Consider the following 18624-nt stretch of genomic DNA (forward strand, 5'->3'; position numbering starts at 1 on the left):
TAACAGATCGAGAGGGGGATCTTATTGCATTGTGATCTGTCCAACAAGCGAATATAACACCTTCCACTCACATAAACAAGTTCCACTCACCCCTTAGTTGTTATCGTGATGTTCACCTTCACCGCAGATCACCTTGCTAAATTAATCCGACATCGAGGATGCTATCCAATATAAGAATCAGTATAGGTTTCATTCATACAGTGAAAAATATGCAGTTTTATTATTTAATTTGAGGATTCAATTTCTTACTTAAATGCTGTTTTTAGTGTTAACTTGTACAGTTAATCAATCAGTTCAGTCAGAGTAGCCTGACATAACGTTAGTAGCCTACAGTGGTGCCATGCCAGTGACGTCATCAAACACGGCTGCACTCTGATAACAACAAATGTAAATTTCAGTATTGGGAAAAACTTCATATACGTTTTGTTTTTAATATTATTTTTGAATTAATTTTTTTACAATTTTTATAACCACGTTATCGAATTATATTTTGTTAGTTTCAGTTTCCCTTTAAACTGCGTAACACGAAAGCGCGCGAACTGTTCACCTCAGAAGACTCGACACCACTGACTGACTGAAGGAGCGCGCGCTGGTGATGTCGTCATCACCGCGAGTTGAAATCAACGTTAGATTATCAAAAACTCGCCAAATACTGTATAAAACAGCAAGACATCAATATAACATTATCAAACAAAAATTAAAAACGGTTACAGACGTAGACAGACAGCAGTCCGTTCAATCTCAGTCATGAAATATATTAGACATTTAAAAGCTTTATCGAGAAATTTAAAGCAAAGCAATCACGATATTTTAATGGCTTAAATGTAACTAAAATTGTGAAATTATTTATTCTTGATGCAAGAAGAACAAGTAGACAAAAAATTAACGATGAAAGTTAGCTTGTAAAATACAAAGTGTAAACAAATGTGACATATCTATCTACAAAAAAAAATAAGACCAATTTGAATCTGTTAAAAAAAACTATTTTCCTTCATAAAAGTATAAATAAACTACGATAAAAATGCATCATAAAAAATGGACATAACATTTAACTCATAATATCGTACAATGATATTTATTTATACCATGAAGCAAAATTATATACAAGAATGAAACGTCTGGATGATGTTCTTTGATCTGAATCTCAGTAGAATCTGCTGGTCTTGAAGATGAACTTTATTCACTGTGACAAATTTAGATGATGTTTTCATCCTGTTGCTCGTTGTGGCTGGTTAGGACAGATTTGAAGAGATCTTATTGCTTGACGGTGTTATTGTGTCACGTTCGGTGAGGATGTTGAAGATGATCTACTTGCTGTGATTGTATTTATTGTGACTGAGTAGAGAAGATATCTGAGTGAAGCTCTTCCCACATGGAGTGCAGTGATACGGTTTCTCTCCAGTGTGGATCCTCTCGTGTGTTTTCACATGATCTGACCGACGGAATCTCTTGTCGCAGTGTGAACACTTGTAAGGTTTCTCTCCAGTGTGAGTCCTCCAGTGCAGTTTCAAACATCTAGCGGTAATAAAACACTTCCCACACTCCATGCACTCATGAGCTTTTTCACCAGTATGTGTTTTATGATGAAGTTTTAAATTGTGCAGATGTGAAAAACTTTTTCCACACAAAGAACATGAATGTGGTTTCTCCTGTGAATGAACTATCATGTGGGTGTTCAGGCCTGTAGCCCTCGAAAATCCTCTGCCACACTGATCACATTCATACGGTTTCTCTCCAGTGTGGATGTTCATGTGTTCCTGAAGGTTTGATGATCGATTAAAACTCTTCCCGCACTGATCACATATGAACGGTTTCTCTCCAGTGTGGAGCCTTGTGTGAGTCTCAAGACTTAGTTTGTATTTAAAACTCTTTCCACACACAGAACATAAATGTGGTTTCTCCTGTGAATGAACTCTCAGGTGGCTCTTTAGGGCTGAAGCCCTCAAATATGTTTTACCACATTGATCACATTCATACAGTTTCTCAACAGTGTGGCTGATCATGTGTTCCTGAAGGGTTTCTTGTCGTGTGAAACTACTCAGACACTGATGGCAGATGAAATATTTCTTGTCTCTCATTTTCAAATAAATACTTTCAGTCTGTGAGGGAGTTTCTTCTTCAGTTTTGACATGATGTTTCTCCTCTCCAATCTCCTCATTTTCCTCCATCAGGCCTGAAACTAAAATAAAAATCATAGTTTTAGTGCATTTTTATTAATTGATACCACAGATGAGGTATATTGAAGGCTTATGGGAATATTCTATCATTTATTTGTGAACTGATGAGAGCATTAGGAAAATAATAATTCCGTTAAAAAAAAACATGAGAAATGGCAGCGCGTTTCATTCATATCTTGACATTATTGTTTGTATTTGCACTGTAAACTTTGGGCATTATAGTTATTCTGTGGTAATTTTGGGTCTCTGTGGTAAAAAGAAAACGTTTGAGTTCAGACAGCCAGAATATCTACCTTTAAATATTATTAATCATCTCTATTTAAAAGATTATAGTATTGCATATCACATCTGACACAAACATACAAACTACAACAATATAACACCCATTTTTAGAGTTTGTTTTTTCTGATTTCTGTCATTAACATTACATAACCGATTATTGTCCATCATTAAAATTATTGCCACATTAAAGACCAAGATAGCAATTTTCTATCCCCATGAAATTTCCTCACAGATCAAAACTTACAAAAGTTTGAGATTATACATTCAATAGCACTACATTATCACTCTCAAAATGAAACATATGACAAGATCGTTGATGTTTGAATGATTTCAACATTTTCCTCAGATGTTCGTTTCGTGCTGAACTAAATCAGTCTACAGACGCCAGAAAAGACGCACATTTGGCGCTTTATCCGATGAAAACAGTTCAGAAATAACCCTGCAAATGTTGCTGAAACAAACTGTGTAAAGTGTATTTTATGGGTGTGTAAATACGCGAAATATCTGAACTGCAGAACTCACCTCAGAAGACACAACAAACGCGCCGAACGAGGAAGGACACTACTGATGACGTCAGCGCGGCGATGCCAAATAAACGCGCCAAATATTGCTAACTATTTATACAAAATAACATTCATAACATACGCTTAAAGTTCATGTAAACAATAATTTAATCTCAGTCATGTGTAGGTTGAAAAATAATTGATTAGAAAGTTCAAGGATTTATTTAAAGTTTTTAATTATCATTACATTTAAAACATGGAAAGACCAATAGCAATCATAATAGTTAATGGCTTTCAGAGTTACCCAAAATTATGAATTGATCATTTCTTAACACAAGTAGAATCAACAGACAATAAAACATTTCTGAATGTCCAACTTTTGGAGCTATACGCATTGTAAAATTAAGAGTCATTATGAAAATACAAATATTATTTTTGTAGTATAAAAATGATGAGCTTAATGTGAACATTTACAAATGATGTTTAAAAAATGTTTTAGTAATTAATTAAACTATTAATGAAGTCTGTATTCCTCCAGGAGGCGCTCAACATAATAACTGTAATAAAACATGGAGAGAATCTTGAACCTAAAAGTGAGAAAACTTTATTGATCAAATGTACAGACGTCCAACAATCAAAGAACACACAATCTCTTACACCAGTATCTTCTGATATACAGATATAAAAACACTTTGATGTCATTTGCTCAGCTTCTTTCCAGAGTGGATTCTCATGTGTCGGTTTATCTTTGATTTTTGTGTGAAACTCTTCCCGCACTGATCACAAGAGTGCGGTTTCTCTCCAGTGTGGATCCTCTGGTGCAGTTTTAAATATTCAGCTCTAATAAAAGTCTTCCCACACTCAAAGCACATGTGATTTCTTGTGTATTTTCTGATGTGCTTTTAAACTCGGCAGACGTGAAAAACTCTTTCCACACAAAGAACATGAATGTGGTTTCTCCTGTGAATGAACTGTCATGTGTCTCTTCAGGCCTGAAGCCCTCAAAAATGTTTTGCCACATTGATCACATTTGTGCAGTTTCTCTCCAGTGTGGATGTTCATGTGCATCTTAAGGTGGCATTGTTGTGTGAAACTCTTCCCGCACTGATCACAAAAGTGCGGTTTCTCTCCAGTGTGGATCCTCTCGTGCAGTTTTAAATAATCAGATCTAATAAAAGTCTTCCCACACTCAAAGCACATATGATTTATTACACCAGTGTGTATTTTCTGATGAACTTGTAAATTCTGCAGACGTGAAAAACTCTTTCCACACAAAGAACATGAATGTGGTTTCTCCTGTGAATGAACTGTCATGTGGCTCTTCAGGCCTGAAGCCCTCAAAAATGTTTTACCACATTGATCACATTCGTGCAGTTTCTCTCCAGTGTGGATGTTCATGTGATTCTTAAGGTGTCCTTTATATGCAAAACTCTTCCCGCACTGCTCACATGTGAACGGTTTCTCTCCAGTGTGGATCCTCATGTGCATCTTAAGGTGTCCTTGTTGTTTAAAATCTTGTCCGCACTGCTCACATGTGAACGGTTTCTCTCCAGTGTGGATCCTCATGTGAACCTTGAGATTTGGTTTGTGTGTGAAACTCTTTCCACACTGAGTGCAAGTGAAACATTTCTTGTCTCTTCTTTTCAGTAAAGAAATACTTTCAGTCTGTGAGCGAGTTTTAGCTCCAGTTTTGACATGATGATGTTTCTCCTGCTCTTCACTCTCCTCATTCTCCAGCATCACGTCTGAAATTAAAGTAAGAAAGTTACATTTTAATAAATCTTTAAAAAGTGCAATGTAGACAATGGCTTCATGAAAATAATCTCAATCCAGTGTAATGTTGACTGCATTAATCAACCCAGATACCAAAGTAAAAAAAAAAAGTTTATCAGAAACTATAAAAGAGATTTTGATTGATTTATGCTAAAAATCTGCCATTCTCAATATTGTTTAAAGGGGGGGTGAAACATTCATTTTCACTCAATCTCCTGTTAATCTTGAGTACCTATAGAGTAGTATTGCATCCTTCATATCTCCAAAAAGTCTTTAGTTTTATTATATTTATAAAAGAAAGATAGGCTGTACCGAGTCTTTCCGGAAAAAAACGAGCGGCTGGAGGCGTGCCGTGTGGGCGGAGCGCCGATAGCTAACAACACACAGTTTTGAAGCAGTTTTACTCACACACGACGCACGACCGTGAACCTTTATCGTTGGGACTGCTCCATCCTTAAGCATTAGACGATCTGCAAATCCGGCGTCGAACTGGGCCTTGTTTATAAAACCTATGCAGCGCTGCCGATGATTTCCTGTTGAAGCGCGTTGATGTGCGTGGTCTCGCTCTCCTCTGGTCGACGTGTGCGCGGGCGCGCTTTTCCGAGAGAAATGCTCATATAAGGAGTTCCACTCTCGTCTACGTCATTAGTTCCACGATCGAAAAAAAACAGCCGAAACTTGTACCAACCCGGAAGTAAGATTTTTGGCACAGAAATTCTCCGTTATTCGTTCAAAATATTTTTTTTCAACTTTGGCCATGTTTAGCATGAGAATCCATCTCTTTAACACTGTAAACAACTCTGAATAGGGCTTGGCGACGTGACGTCACGGCTCTAGCGCCGCGGTGGCTGATGGGAAAAATCGCCATTTTGTGAGGCCACTCGCGCGCCGAGGCGCCGAGGAAGTTTTAGTTGTTTTTGGATGTAATGTTCGTTCACAGTCACACGATCGACGGGGCATAAAATTAGACAGCGGACTTTTTTATTGTTTCCCGGCCTGAAAACAGAATGAATGAGTCATGTGTCCGATGTGACCAAGCGGAGATGGATGGCCTGGATATCCGCCATAAGACGCACGGACATACATTCGCAAACATCCCAAGATCATTGAAAGTGTGTTCCAGGCATTTTCATTCGGGTAAGTGTATAAATTTCACTTAGCAAATGATTATGTGTTTTTTTCCCGAGAGTGGTAGACATAGGTTCATCTGCATTTTCTAACTTAGCACTATTCTGTCGACTTTGCGGCAGTGAGCAAGCTAATTTAAGCTAATAAAGTGCGCTGAATGAATCATGTGATCAAAACAAAGCACTCCGCTGAGCCACTCAGATATTCCGAGGAGTAACCCAGCCTGAACTAGAGTTATTTTTTATCACTGTCACTGAAGCACGAGAAATTCTCTTTATAACACTTGTAAGTATGTTTGCCACATGAGTTCAACTGGAACTGAAGTGTAAAGTGTGTGTATATATATATATATATATATATATATATATATATATATATATATATATATATATATATATATATACACACACACTACATACACACGTGCATTATACACTCATATACTATATATATATATATATATATATATATATATATATATATATATTAGTGGTGGGCCGTTATCGGCGTTAACGCGCTGCGTTAACGCGAGACTCTTATCGCGCGATAAAAAAAATATCGCCGTTAATCTATTCTCCAAGTTGGGTTGGGAGCTGGCTCAAGCTACACAAGCTATGATGACGCAATCTACCCGCGGCCGCGAGGAACACCCGGCTGCAACGCATCATATTCGTCGTCATCTTAAGTAAACACGGCTGAAAGTGAAAGCTGGTGAAAAAGATCCGTGCAACATCCATTATTTGGACTTGGTTCGGACGTAGACTGTGTGGTGTAACAGTTCGGTAAGTAAACACACGACTAATCCGTTCTACCACCTCAAATTCAAAACGAAACATATCACTGAATACCAGCGCGCGCGTATTATTCCCAATATATCTTAGTGAGTGGTGTAAGTTAGCACATAATCTCTTTTTATTAAAAGCGCCCGATTTTAAGAATCGTTGTTGTGTTTCTTTTTAACTGAAAAGACATCAGTTAGACAATATACTAATTTTAAATTTGGGGTTTCATAAGCTTCAAGCCATAATAAACATTAGACCTACTTAAGTCTCTGCAGCTATTGTACTTAAATTTTATTTATCTACAAAATTATGTTGTATACTTACAGTTTTGCACAATATATGTTCTCAAAACTACATACACCCTTTCAAAAAAAAAAAAAAAAAAAACATTTAGCAGTTGTTTAGCAGGGTCTGTGTAACCTGTTCTGAAATGGTTTTATTATAATATATATCGTTATCGCAAGAGGCTGCAATGTATATCACAATATGGATTTTAGGCCATATCGCCCATCCCTAATTGATAGCCTATAGTAGTTGATAATAACATAGGCCTACCTAATGTTGCCTACGGACGGTAACAGTACAGTAGTAACCTTTTACAGTCTATGAGTAGAACAGCTTTCTCAAGCAGTTTGTGATGCATTTTGGAAACAGGAGATGAGCCCCTGGTCTAATGCGCCACCTGGCTTGAGAAACCCGTTCTCAAAGACTTACTTTTATAGTCATTATTTGGGTAGCACACATATTCTGAATGCCTTCGGCAGAATTCAAATGAGCCATTTTAATCTAGATTAATCTAGATTAATTTCAAAATTAATCTAGATTAATCTAGATTAAAAAAATTAATCTATGCCCACCTCTAATATATATATATATATATGCACACACACGTGTACTATACACTCATACTATAATACTAGGGAATACTATATAATAACAAACACACACACACACACACACACATATATACATATATATATATATATATATATATATATATATATATATATATATATATATATGAAGAGTTCAGATGCAAAAGCCTCTAAGTGCCATCTGAAATTTTCTTCTAAAATTATTTTTTATCAAGCTTGTATATTTAAGTTCAGTAATTTCACTTAAATGGCAATGAAAATTACCTATTGTCATGTACGTGAAATAACTTAAATATACGAGCTTGATAAAAATGATAATTTTAGAAGAAAATTTCAGATGGCACTTAGAAGCTTATGCATCTGAACTCTTATATATATGTGTGTGTGTGTGTGTGTGTGTGTACGTGTTATTGTATAGTGTTCCCTAGTATTATAGTATATGAGTGTATAGTATTCCCATTGTTGCTTGCAATAATTTGTTTTAATATGGATACTTTTGTCTCCCCAAAGGTAAACCAGCATATGAGATGGATGAGTCTCATCCAGACTGGGCTCCAACCCTCCACATCGGTCACTTTGAAGTCAACAGCCACAGTGTCAGATCGGCATGGCCGCAGACAATGTAGACATAATTTAAGTGAATCTGAGGGAGGAGGCCAAAATGAACAAACTGTTTCTTTGCTCAGTTCTGTGAGCAAAGCAGTGCAGAACTAACCCGTCTTTTGCAGGAAAATATGTAGTTTAAGTCTGAGTTAAACAAGTTGAATATGGATGAAGAGTTTTTCAAAGAAAATACAGAGAAGATTCAATATTAAACAGGACTTCCATGTTTTGCAATTTTGTTTTCAATGATTACTACTGTTATGCTTCTTAACAAATAATTGCCTGGCGATTTAGTGTTAAATGTGGAAGACACGTTATAGCACACCTTAGGATACATGTTGAAAGGGTAATAGCTAGCTTGCACAATAAGTACACACTATTACATAACACAATACCATTTAGTTTGTTGCTTCCCTGTAAAGATGAAGAATTTACCCTTCTTGATAAGATAGTCAATGTTTGCTGTTTTCTAGTTAACACGTATACAAGTGTTGTACGGCCAGATGAAACAAAAGTGTGCATGTTGAATGGTAAAAATACATTTTTGGTTTTTATTTGGTGTGTGTGAAATGTGGTACCTTCCTGAGATTGAACATGTTTGTTTTGTGTGTGTGTACCTTCCTTAGCATGAACATGGTATACTATTTGTACATTAAATACTTCAAATGAAAATAGATGACAATTTGATAATTAAAAACTTTTTTAATAAAAAAATTCAAGTTTCTTGTGCATCTTGTGTTGAACTACTTTAAAACATTGAATTTCATGTAACAAATTTTATATACAGCATGCATTTTGGGATTTTGACGCTGTAATTCTTCCGCTTCTGTAATCATACCACGCAGATGACAGATGTTGTTGCCTGGTGTACTCTTCTACAGCTGCTGCCTGCTCGTCAGACACACTTGCAGCATTCGTGTGCTTGTCGCAGGACAGCAGACAGGTCACTGGCATCTATGCTTTCATCATTCAGGGATACGCACCTTTGTACGAACGAGGGTTTTCACAACTCAGCGGTTTGTAGGCTTCCAAGTCATGAACCCAGCCATTTGTGAACTGAACGTGGGCTTCCATAGATTTATAATTACAAAACTGAGCCTCGAAATATGCACTCACACCACAGACTAAATATACAAAAATATCTGGAAATGTCAGAGGAGGTAACTTAAATCGTTGAGGTCTCGAGTAACGTTATATTCTCTTGCAGGCACCTCATACGGATCCATATTTCCGATCAGTGACATCTTTTCCATGTACCGTTTTCTTGCGTCAGGTAGAAGTTTGTCTCTGTATAGTACATTTCGTTCTTTTAATCGACTTTTCAACATTGTTTTCGTGTAGTAAGTGGTTGTTTTAAGCATAGACAGTATATAAACGTCTCGCCCGATGTGGCCTCACAAAATGGCGCCGCCCTATTGTTTACGTCCCAGAATGCACTGCGCAGTGACGTCGGTTGCCAAGCCCTATACACGAAACACCATTGTACCCCCCCTTTAATTTGGGTGTTTTTAAAGTTTATTGATAAAATAATAAATAGATAGATAAAAAATAAATATGTAAAATATAAGACCTTAAGATCATATTCAGTTTGTTCTCCTGATGTTGACAATCAATGTGAATGTTTATCAAATCTTGTTTCACTGAATCTTGTTTCACTGACCATTTGATCAAAACAAGAAAATGAAAGACATTTGAATTTCAGACCCTTATTTGTACCCTGCACATAGAGAGCGTCCCCGATATTATTTATCGATTAAACTGTTTCTTTTCTGTTTCCGTAAATCTGATGAACTGCTTTATTGTTCTTTATTGTTCTTCAGCCTCATTAAAGGTGTTTTATATTTTGTTGACTTGTGTATTAACATTATCCATAAATGGGACAATACTTAACAAATGCATTCACAGCCCGACTATGTTATTGAACTTTAGTACATAAAGTAATACATCCTTTCCATTCAACTTTTGGCCCACAACAATAGAATAACAACAACCAAATAAAAAAATTGTTTAGCTTTTAACACCTTTTACATGATACTGTTTCTTTCATGGCCACAGGTTAAAATAAAATCAGTTGCCATTAAAAAAAACACAATTTCAATAAAAAATAATTTCAGTCCTCCTGATGTTCTCCTGTGTTCTTTCCTTATGTGGTCTTCTAGATCGTTACACCTTTATTTGACACTGACACATATGTGCCACAGCTTTGCAGGTCATGCATTCTGCTTTACACGGATCCCGACCGAGACGAAAACAGGAATTTTCACTCTAAATCATCTGTGAATTTACATTTGGGCTTTTTTTAACGCTTTTCATGAGCCATGTGCCACAGTTCACAAACAAGCACCGCTCTGTCTCTGGTGCTCTCGTGGTGCTGAGGGGAAAGATTGAGATGCAGTTTGACCAATGTTTGCGTTAATCACATGACCAATGATGGCGTGCGAGAAGGCGGGACCTAGAGCAATGCAAAGACGGCGACTGTAGAGAGCAAAAGCCAAATCCCAGACATTTTGGGCGATCTAGAAATCCCGGCCGGACGCATTTTTTAAGACCAAAAAAGAGGACATATGGTCACCCTACTTTATCGACAGAAAATTATTCATTGTTATGTAAGGCAGCATATTGTGTTGTCCACAAGGTGGACACTTGTAACACTTGTATTAGGACAAATTAAAGTGCCTTTAGCGCTGTTTGAGCCTCTTGATGTACCGTAGTGTTGATACGTGAGCAGTAATAAAACTTTAAAATTAATCCTAAATTTAACTGGGAGCCAGTGTAAAGACCTGAGGACTGGTGTGATATGTTCATATTTTCTGGTTCTGCTCAGAATCCTGGCGGCAGCGTTCTGTATGAGCTGCAACTGTCTTATGGTCTTTTTGGGAAGGCCAGTGAGGAGTCCATTACAGTAATCCACCCTGCTGGTGATGAAAGCATGCACAAGTTTCTCTAAGTCTTGTCTGGAAACAAAGCATCTAATTCTTGCAATATTTTTCAGATGATAGTATGCTGATTTAGTTATTGCTTTGACATGACTACTGAAACTAAGGTCTGACTCTAGTGTCACACCAAGATTCCTGACTTGATGTTTAGTTGTTTGACCCCTAGAGTGAAGGTATGCGTTCACCTTGAGAACTTCATCTTTGTTTCCAAACGCAATGACTTCAGTTTTGTCTTTGTTTAACTGAAGAAAGTTTTGACACATCCAACTGTTGACTTCATCAATGCATTGGCACAGGGAGTCAATGGGGCTGTAATCGTTAGGCGATAGGGCTAAGTAGAGCTGTGTGTCGTCTGCATAGCTGTGGTAAGCAATTTGGTTCTTTCTCATTATTTGGCTCATTGGGAGCATATACAGGTTGAACAGGAGTGGCGCAAGAATTGAGCCTTGAGGGACTCCGCATGTCATGGATGTCCACTCAGACTTATGGTCTCCTATACTCACATAATAACCTCTCCCATCTAAGTATGACCTGAACCATTTTAGGACTATCCCAGAAAGCCCCACCCAGTTTTCCAGCCTGTCAAGAAGTATGTTATGATCGACAGTGTCAAATGCAGCACTGAGGTCGAGTAGTACCAGCACTGATAATTTGCCTGAATCAGTATTTAAGCGAATATCGTTTATTATCTTTATGAGCGCTGTCTCTGTGCTGTGGTGCGGTCGGAAACCAGATTGAAAATTGTCAAAGGATCCATTCAAGTTCAAGAATTTGTTCAGCTGATTGAAGACAACTTTTTCAATGATCTTGCCTATGAAAGGAAGATTTGAGAACGGTCTATAGTTGCTTAATATGGTCTTATCCAGATTGTTCTTTTTCAGGAGGGGCTTGACAACTGCAGTTTTCAGGGAGTTTGGAAAACTCCCAGAGAGAAGTGAGGCATTTACCACTTCTAGAAGATCTGCTTCTAAACTGTTTAACACACTTTTGAAAAAAGATGTGGGAAGTGTGTCAAGAGCGCAGGTTGATGTTTTAAGGTGCTGTACAGTTTCTTCCAAAATTTTGCCATCAATTTCTTTGAAGTCAGACATAGTAACTACTTTCTCAGGTGGTCTGATCTGTCTGACCCCAGTGCAACTCAAGGATGTGCTGATCACCTTTCTGATATTATTGATTTTCTCAGAGAAGAAAGAAGCAAACTCACTGCACTTGTTGTCTGAGAGCATTTCACTGGGAATCTGGCTTGGGGGGTTTGTCAGTCTCTCCACAGTGGCAAAAAGAGTGCGTGTGTTGTTTAAATTACTGTTTATAATATTTGAGAAGAAGGTCTATCTAGCTTTGCCTAGTTCCATATTGAAAGCATGAAGGCTGTCTTTGTAGATGTTATAATGGACTACAAGTTTAGTCTTCCGCCACATGCGCTCTGCTTTTCTGCATTGTCTTTTCATATTTTGCAATGCTGTTGAGTTTCTCCAAGGTGCTTTTTGTCTGCCACTCTTCTTCCTGACTTTCACAGGAGCAATATCATCAATTACACTTTTAACTTTTGAGTTAAAAGAATCAAGGAGAAAATCAACAGAGTCCGCAGATATGCTTGGTGTTAAGGATATAGCCTTCATAAATAGTACACTAGTGTTCTCATTTAAGCATCTCTTCCTGACAGACACAGATCTAGCTTCAGTGGCAGGAGAGATCAATATATCAAAGAAAATACAGAAATGATCAGACAGTGCTACATCCTTAATAACAATCGATGAAATGTTTAGACCCTTACTGATAAGTAAATCTAGAGTGTGTCCACGATTGTGTGTGGGTCCATGTACATGCTGAGTCAGATCAAAAGTTTTTAAAACAGTTTTGATTTCTTTTGCCATATTGTTTTCTGCACTATCTATGTGGATGTTAAAGGTGCTCTAGGTAACTTTTTAACCTTAACTGAACAGCTTCGGAGTCAGTGGAATGGTTATATTACTTATTTCGGGTTGAATGGTGGTGGTTTCGCACCCCCCTGGTGCCCGAGAGCGGAAAAAACTCACTTGCAACTTTGGGACGCGGGTCGGTGTCAGGAAGTATCGCGTGATATCAGGTCTCGCGATGTAACGAATTGCTTGACGGCACTGCACACGTACACGCCCCTATTCAAGCACCGGCGGGCTAGCTATAAGCAAAGGGCAACAATAGATTGAGTTATGGCTGAGGCTGAGCCTGTAAAAAAGAAGCAGAAAGCTAGGAAATCTTTGTCGGAGGACCAACGAAAGAGGAAACGGGAGACTGACCGAGCAAGAAGTCAGACTCGAGTAAATATATCGGACCGGCTTTTTCAGAATGGTGAGAACTGAGAGAAACAGAAGCCTGCAAAACGGATGCTGATCCTGCTGTTGCACTTGTAAGTTAAGTATCTTTGGAATAAACTGTGTTTAATATTTAAATTTCAAGTAATTGTGACCTCAGGATGTTTGCTATTGTCTGTAAAGGTTTTTATTATGATCGCTGTCTGTTAGGGGCTTACTAGTACGCTAGATACTATAACTTTGATGTTAGCATTGTCATAGCAAACACGTTTGATTTCTGTAGTTGTGTGGCCGTTCCTCTGTCGGTTTTATTTGTGTAACTTACACTCTTATTTTATGTCACTAAGTCAACGCGTCTGATAATAGGCAATATCAGACGCGCAAAATGTTGCACATATCATGATCGAGCTAGAAAAAACGTTCTGATGTTTTCTTAGACAAGCAAAGGTAAACCATCATTCTACCAGATGAACTTATAGACCTTGCTAATATAACTTTAGACAAATATTAGCCTCCGATATATATATTTTTTTTATGCTCATGCCCATTCTCCCAAAAACAAACAAACAAACAAACAAACACGAAAGCAGTAGTTCGCCTCGTTCATATCGTTCGTTCCCGGTAAAAAATACTAGTATGCATGACAACACAATAAATAAATAAATCGCCATCAGTTGGAAAGAAAGTATTGCTTTACTTGCCTCGGTAGACATAACTGGTTTTGAAATAGCCGGTTCCACTGCTCAGCTAGGTTGACAGCTGATCAGCTGGGTTGCTCGTGGCAAGGGGGGAGGGACAACAGTTCGTTTTTACGACAGAGTGTTTGAAAGCATTATACTACCAGACACTAGGGGGAGCTCGTAGAGAAAAAACACTCAGACTTGCATAGTGTCCCTTTAAAATCTCCAGCAATGGCAAAACAGTCAAACTCTGAGGTAATTGCTGATAACAGTTCTGTAAAGTCACAAGTTCATAAAAGTAAAGTAAGGAGGGGATGTTTCATTGAGGACTGCTGTGTCTTCTAGCCAGGTTTCATTTAGAAGCATAAAATCCAGGTTGTTTGTGGTTATTAGGTCGTTGACTAGAAGTGATTTATTTTTAAGTGAGCAAATGTTTAAAAGTGCTAACTTTTTGTCCCCACATCAATCTTAATTTGACGTGTAATAGGCACCAGATTAGTTGGGTTTGCTGTATGGCTATTGAAGGCCTTAGACTTTCTATCTTGTAATAGAACAGCAATAGAGAAAGATACAGGCACACTGGGTTCCCGCTTGTTCTGTAAACATTTGAGAAAGTTACTGTTATCATAGCGGGGACCCAACACACATCACTAAGAGCTGGTATCAGTTGTTTTTGGTTCACCTCGAGCAACTGAGTGCATCATCTTTTCTTCAGTTCATGTTATCAACACTATAGGTAAGCCACGTTAATGGTAGTGGAAAAAGCAATTTGCACCTGCCCACACTGCCAAAATAACCAAAACCTGGTTCAATGACCATGGTATCACTGTGTAATTACTGTGTGATTTCATGTAATATTTTAATTTTTTGAAACCCTTTTTTTGTGGGTTTTATGAGCTGGAAGCCCAAATTATGTACAAATAAACAACTAAATACTTGAAATCGTTTAAGTTGTGGGCCCTGAATCTATAATCTATGGAAGTTTAACGTTTTGAATGGAATTATGGAAATAAATAAACTTTTCCATGATATTCTAATTTTTTGGAAAGGGTCTGTACATAACAAATACATACTACATGCATGTAGTTTTGGTTATTTCATGACTTAATTGACGACAGAACTCAGTTTCTTTTGCGCTTTATGTGAAGTGCGCCGCATTTGTGCGTGATATTGAAGAGTGCGCGCCGCGTTTGATTTTGGTTCATTCACACTGCCAGTGATTTTGCCGGAATCAGAGTGTGTGAATCATTTTTGTTCACACACAACCCATAAAAATCCTGTAAAGACACGTGACGTCGATGTGACTTGTAATGTCTCAGCAGCGTCTTAAGTTTGCTTATGAGCAGCGATTTCTCTCTCTCGCTCGTGCAAACCACGCTTGTGCATTTTTTTTCTCTGATTTGATCATAAACTAGCGCATTACGTACCGTTTCACAGCTGGAGAACGATCCCGGCTTCAGCATCATCACTACGACACGGCATTATTACAGCTTTTTTATTCACACAGCGCGCATTCCAGGACTGAACACAGCAATGTTACTAGGTCCCCAACCTGGCATCAATCCCGGGTCGTGTTTGCGTTCACACAGAAGGCGTTCTGGCAATTTCCCGGCAATTTGCCGGGATCATCGCGCTGTGTGAAAGGGGCTCTAGTGACATATATCCTGACAACATCTGATCTGATTTTCTCTCTTTTTTTTAGGACAAAAGTTTTTTCCATGTGCAGATTATTAAAGGGGTGGTATAATTCCCTTTTCACAAGATGTCAAATAAGTCTCTGATGTCCCCAGAGTTGTGTTTGTGAAGTTTTAGCTCAAAATACCCCACAGATATTTTTATATAGCATGTTAAAAGCACTCTCTGTAAAGCTGCTTTGAAACAATATGTATTGTGAAAAGCGCTATACAAATTAATTTGAATTGAATTGAATGTTAAAATTGTCACTTTTTGAGGGTGAGCAAAAACACACAGTTTTTGTGTCTGTCGCTTTAAATGCAAATGAGCTGCTGCTCCCAGCACAGGGGGCGGAGCTTCAAGAGCTCATTCTTAGCAGACTCAAGACCAAGCGGCAACATTCTAATCTGAAAAATGAAGCCTACCCGGAAGTGCGAAAAACTGCAATACATCGAAAATCCGCTAGGGGCAGGTCCCAAAAGGGAGCAAATGTCCAAGACCCCATGTTAAAATGTCCGTTTTCTCAGCATAAATTCATGTTTTTACAGGTTGGTCCCATGGACTTTTATTGTATTTTTCGATAGGTTCCGAGTTCCTGACAACTGTGAGGGGGGTGAATTTTTTTCTAACTCGTTAGTTTAGATCGTATTTAGATATAAAAAGTATGACAAATAAGGGCGTGGTTAACTTTGATTGACAGCTTGATTGACAGCTGATAACGAGCACAGGCTGCGCCAAGGAGAATGACAACATAAGAAGCGCCATTTTTTAATGTACAGTTGAAATATAATACTACTGTTTTTGTATCATGAAATGTAGTTTTAAGAGTTTTTCAGGCGAGAATGTAGTTGTTTAAAGCTCAAATCTGTGGTTTATTTATAAAGATTTATGAAAATTTTATCCAGGTTGTGAGATCCAGACGATCAGCGGACGCTCGGCGCTCATGTACCCCGCCTGGAACAGCCTTTCCTCGGCTAGTCGTTCTGACGTTTGCCGCTGACTCTGGCGTCTCTGTAGTGGTTAAACATGAGATATAATTCGTCTTGTGAATATCTAACGGGCAATTTTTGGTCTCGTGAATCTATAATTTGTTCCCTGGCCAATCATATACTCAAGAAGAAGTGACAACATGTTGAAGCAACACGGACATTTCTGAATGGTTAGTTGATGAAGTTATGTAGCTTATGTGTAGTTATCTTCTAGTCATTGATTAGCATATTCTGTCATGATAATCTATTATCAAATTAACAAATAATTTTTACATAGGAAATGATTCGAAAACGAATAACGAATCAAAAACTGGACGATGACTTTCTTCTAGAGCTGCTGTGCAGCCAAAACAATCTTTGTTGCATTATTTTCCTGTTATCACTGTAAAGCTCCTATGAAACAGTCTGTATTGTAAAAAGTACTATATAAATGACTTGACCACAGATGCTAATCAGGACAACGCGTTTCTCTCAGCATCTGACAGAAGTGTCACCAGCTTTCACACGCGTCTTTCAAAATTAAAGAGGCATCAGAAAAGCAGAGAATTACGTTTGTTGTTGTTTTTTGACTTCACACTATAGGCAGGGGTTAAAGTGAAAAAAAAATGTTTTGTGTGTGTGTGGGGGGGGGGGGGCTTCATTGGCACCATTTATTTTCAAGCATGTTAATGGCATATTTTTATGAATGAAGACCAGTATCACTGATATAGCTACTTATGTCTCGATGAAAATTTATTTTTCCAAAATTTGAAACATTTATTAGGCTTAAAAAAAAAACTTTTAATTTAAGTGAACTTAAAACAATCCTCACTTAAACCCATAATAAATGTCATATTTACCTGTACCTTACCTGTCTAACCGATGTGAATTATATAGAAATTGAATACGTTTATAAAACAGTCCGCACTGCATAAATTATAAATGAAAAATAGATTAATCCTTAAGCGTTGAGCAGTTAGTAATTTTCTCTGTTCCCATTGTTCTTTGGTTAACTTTACTAACAGAGAGAATTGCTGTCACTTTAATACCCGCCGCTGCTGACAGGATCTCACGCATCTCATTCTCTACTCTTTACTTCCATTTAAGATTGTATTTAACTCATTTGACTGTTCTTGTGAAGATACTCGACAAAACTGACATTTTGGCATAAATGTGTGAGTTATAGTTCGTTCAAGCGCGAAAGAGAACTCGATGGCACGCTGTCGACTGCGATACTGGCGCGCGTCTTTGCGTCTTGTGTGTGTGTGTGTTCTGTGTGTTTCAGGAGATCACTGACAGCGCGTTCTCTTTTATCTTCTCGCGCATTGATAGTTTAAAACATTTGCGTGAAGGAGAGCATGATCATATAACCCAAAGGATGACATAAAGAACGGACGCTGCGATAAATATTTAAACACGTTAAAGCTGGACAAAAATTAATCGCATGCGTTTACGCTGACGTTAGGCTACTTGTCATACATTGCTGACAGAAAATGCTGCGGTTTAAAGTGGACTCGTTTTCATGGTAGGCCTACACTGAATGTTTTTTTTTTTTGTAAGCTACACAGAATATTTAATTAAATTTTCAAATTAAATAAGTTTGAAGTTACCAAGCAGCAGTGTATGTTAACGTTAGCTCAGTTATCAACAGGTGTAGACAGAAAATATGATTATCCTGACCTGAGCTAATTTACTGAATCAACCAACTCACATCTCCTTTCTTTCTTTTCATCCATGATGACATTAAAGTCACCTGTTGTTGTTTCTGGCGTTTCATCGCTGTCTGTGCCGCAACCGCTACTTGCTCATTAGAACATTCAGTGAGCTATTTTACACAGGCTCGGTCCTGCTCCTCCGTGGCAATGATGGCGTGCGGTTAAACATCATAACAAACGAATTTGAGTGGGGGTGGGGGGAACTAGTGCTCCTTTCACCGGCAACGTATAAATCTC

General features: G+C 37.9%; 1 protein-coding gene and 1 long non-coding RNA gene across 3 annotated transcripts in view; both read right to left on the minus strand.

The window, feature by feature from the left end:
• Window positions 1-2117: 2117 nt before the first annotated feature.
• Window positions 2118-3035, minus strand: LOC307169570. The gene is made up of 2 exons (XR_013823165.1): window positions 2982-3035; window positions 2118-2179 (listed from the first exon to the last, which is right to left on the minus strand). It is a non-coding gene; the product is annotated as an uncharacterized lncRNA (long non-coding RNA).
• Window positions 3036-3492: 457 nt separating this feature from the next.
• The window catches only part of LOC307170066 (uncharacterized protein), a 77304-nt gene continuing 62172 nt past the window's right edge, over window positions 3493-18624 (minus strand). For both annotated transcript variants that reach the window (XM_079891072.1, XM_079891071.1), the window contains exon 4: window positions 3493-4707. In XM_079891072.1, coding sequence (XP_079747198.1) covers window positions 3824-4707 — 884 coding nt within the window. In that variant the 3' untranslated portion in view covers window positions 3493-3823. The remainder of the gene's footprint in view (window positions 4708-18624) is intronic.

The sequence above is a fragment of the Squalius cephalus genome (assembly GCF_949319135.1).
Source record: "Squalius cephalus genome assembly, chromosome: 13".
NCBI classification, from domain to species: Eukaryota; Metazoa; Chordata; class Actinopteri; order Cypriniformes; family Leuciscidae; genus Squalius; species Squalius cephalus.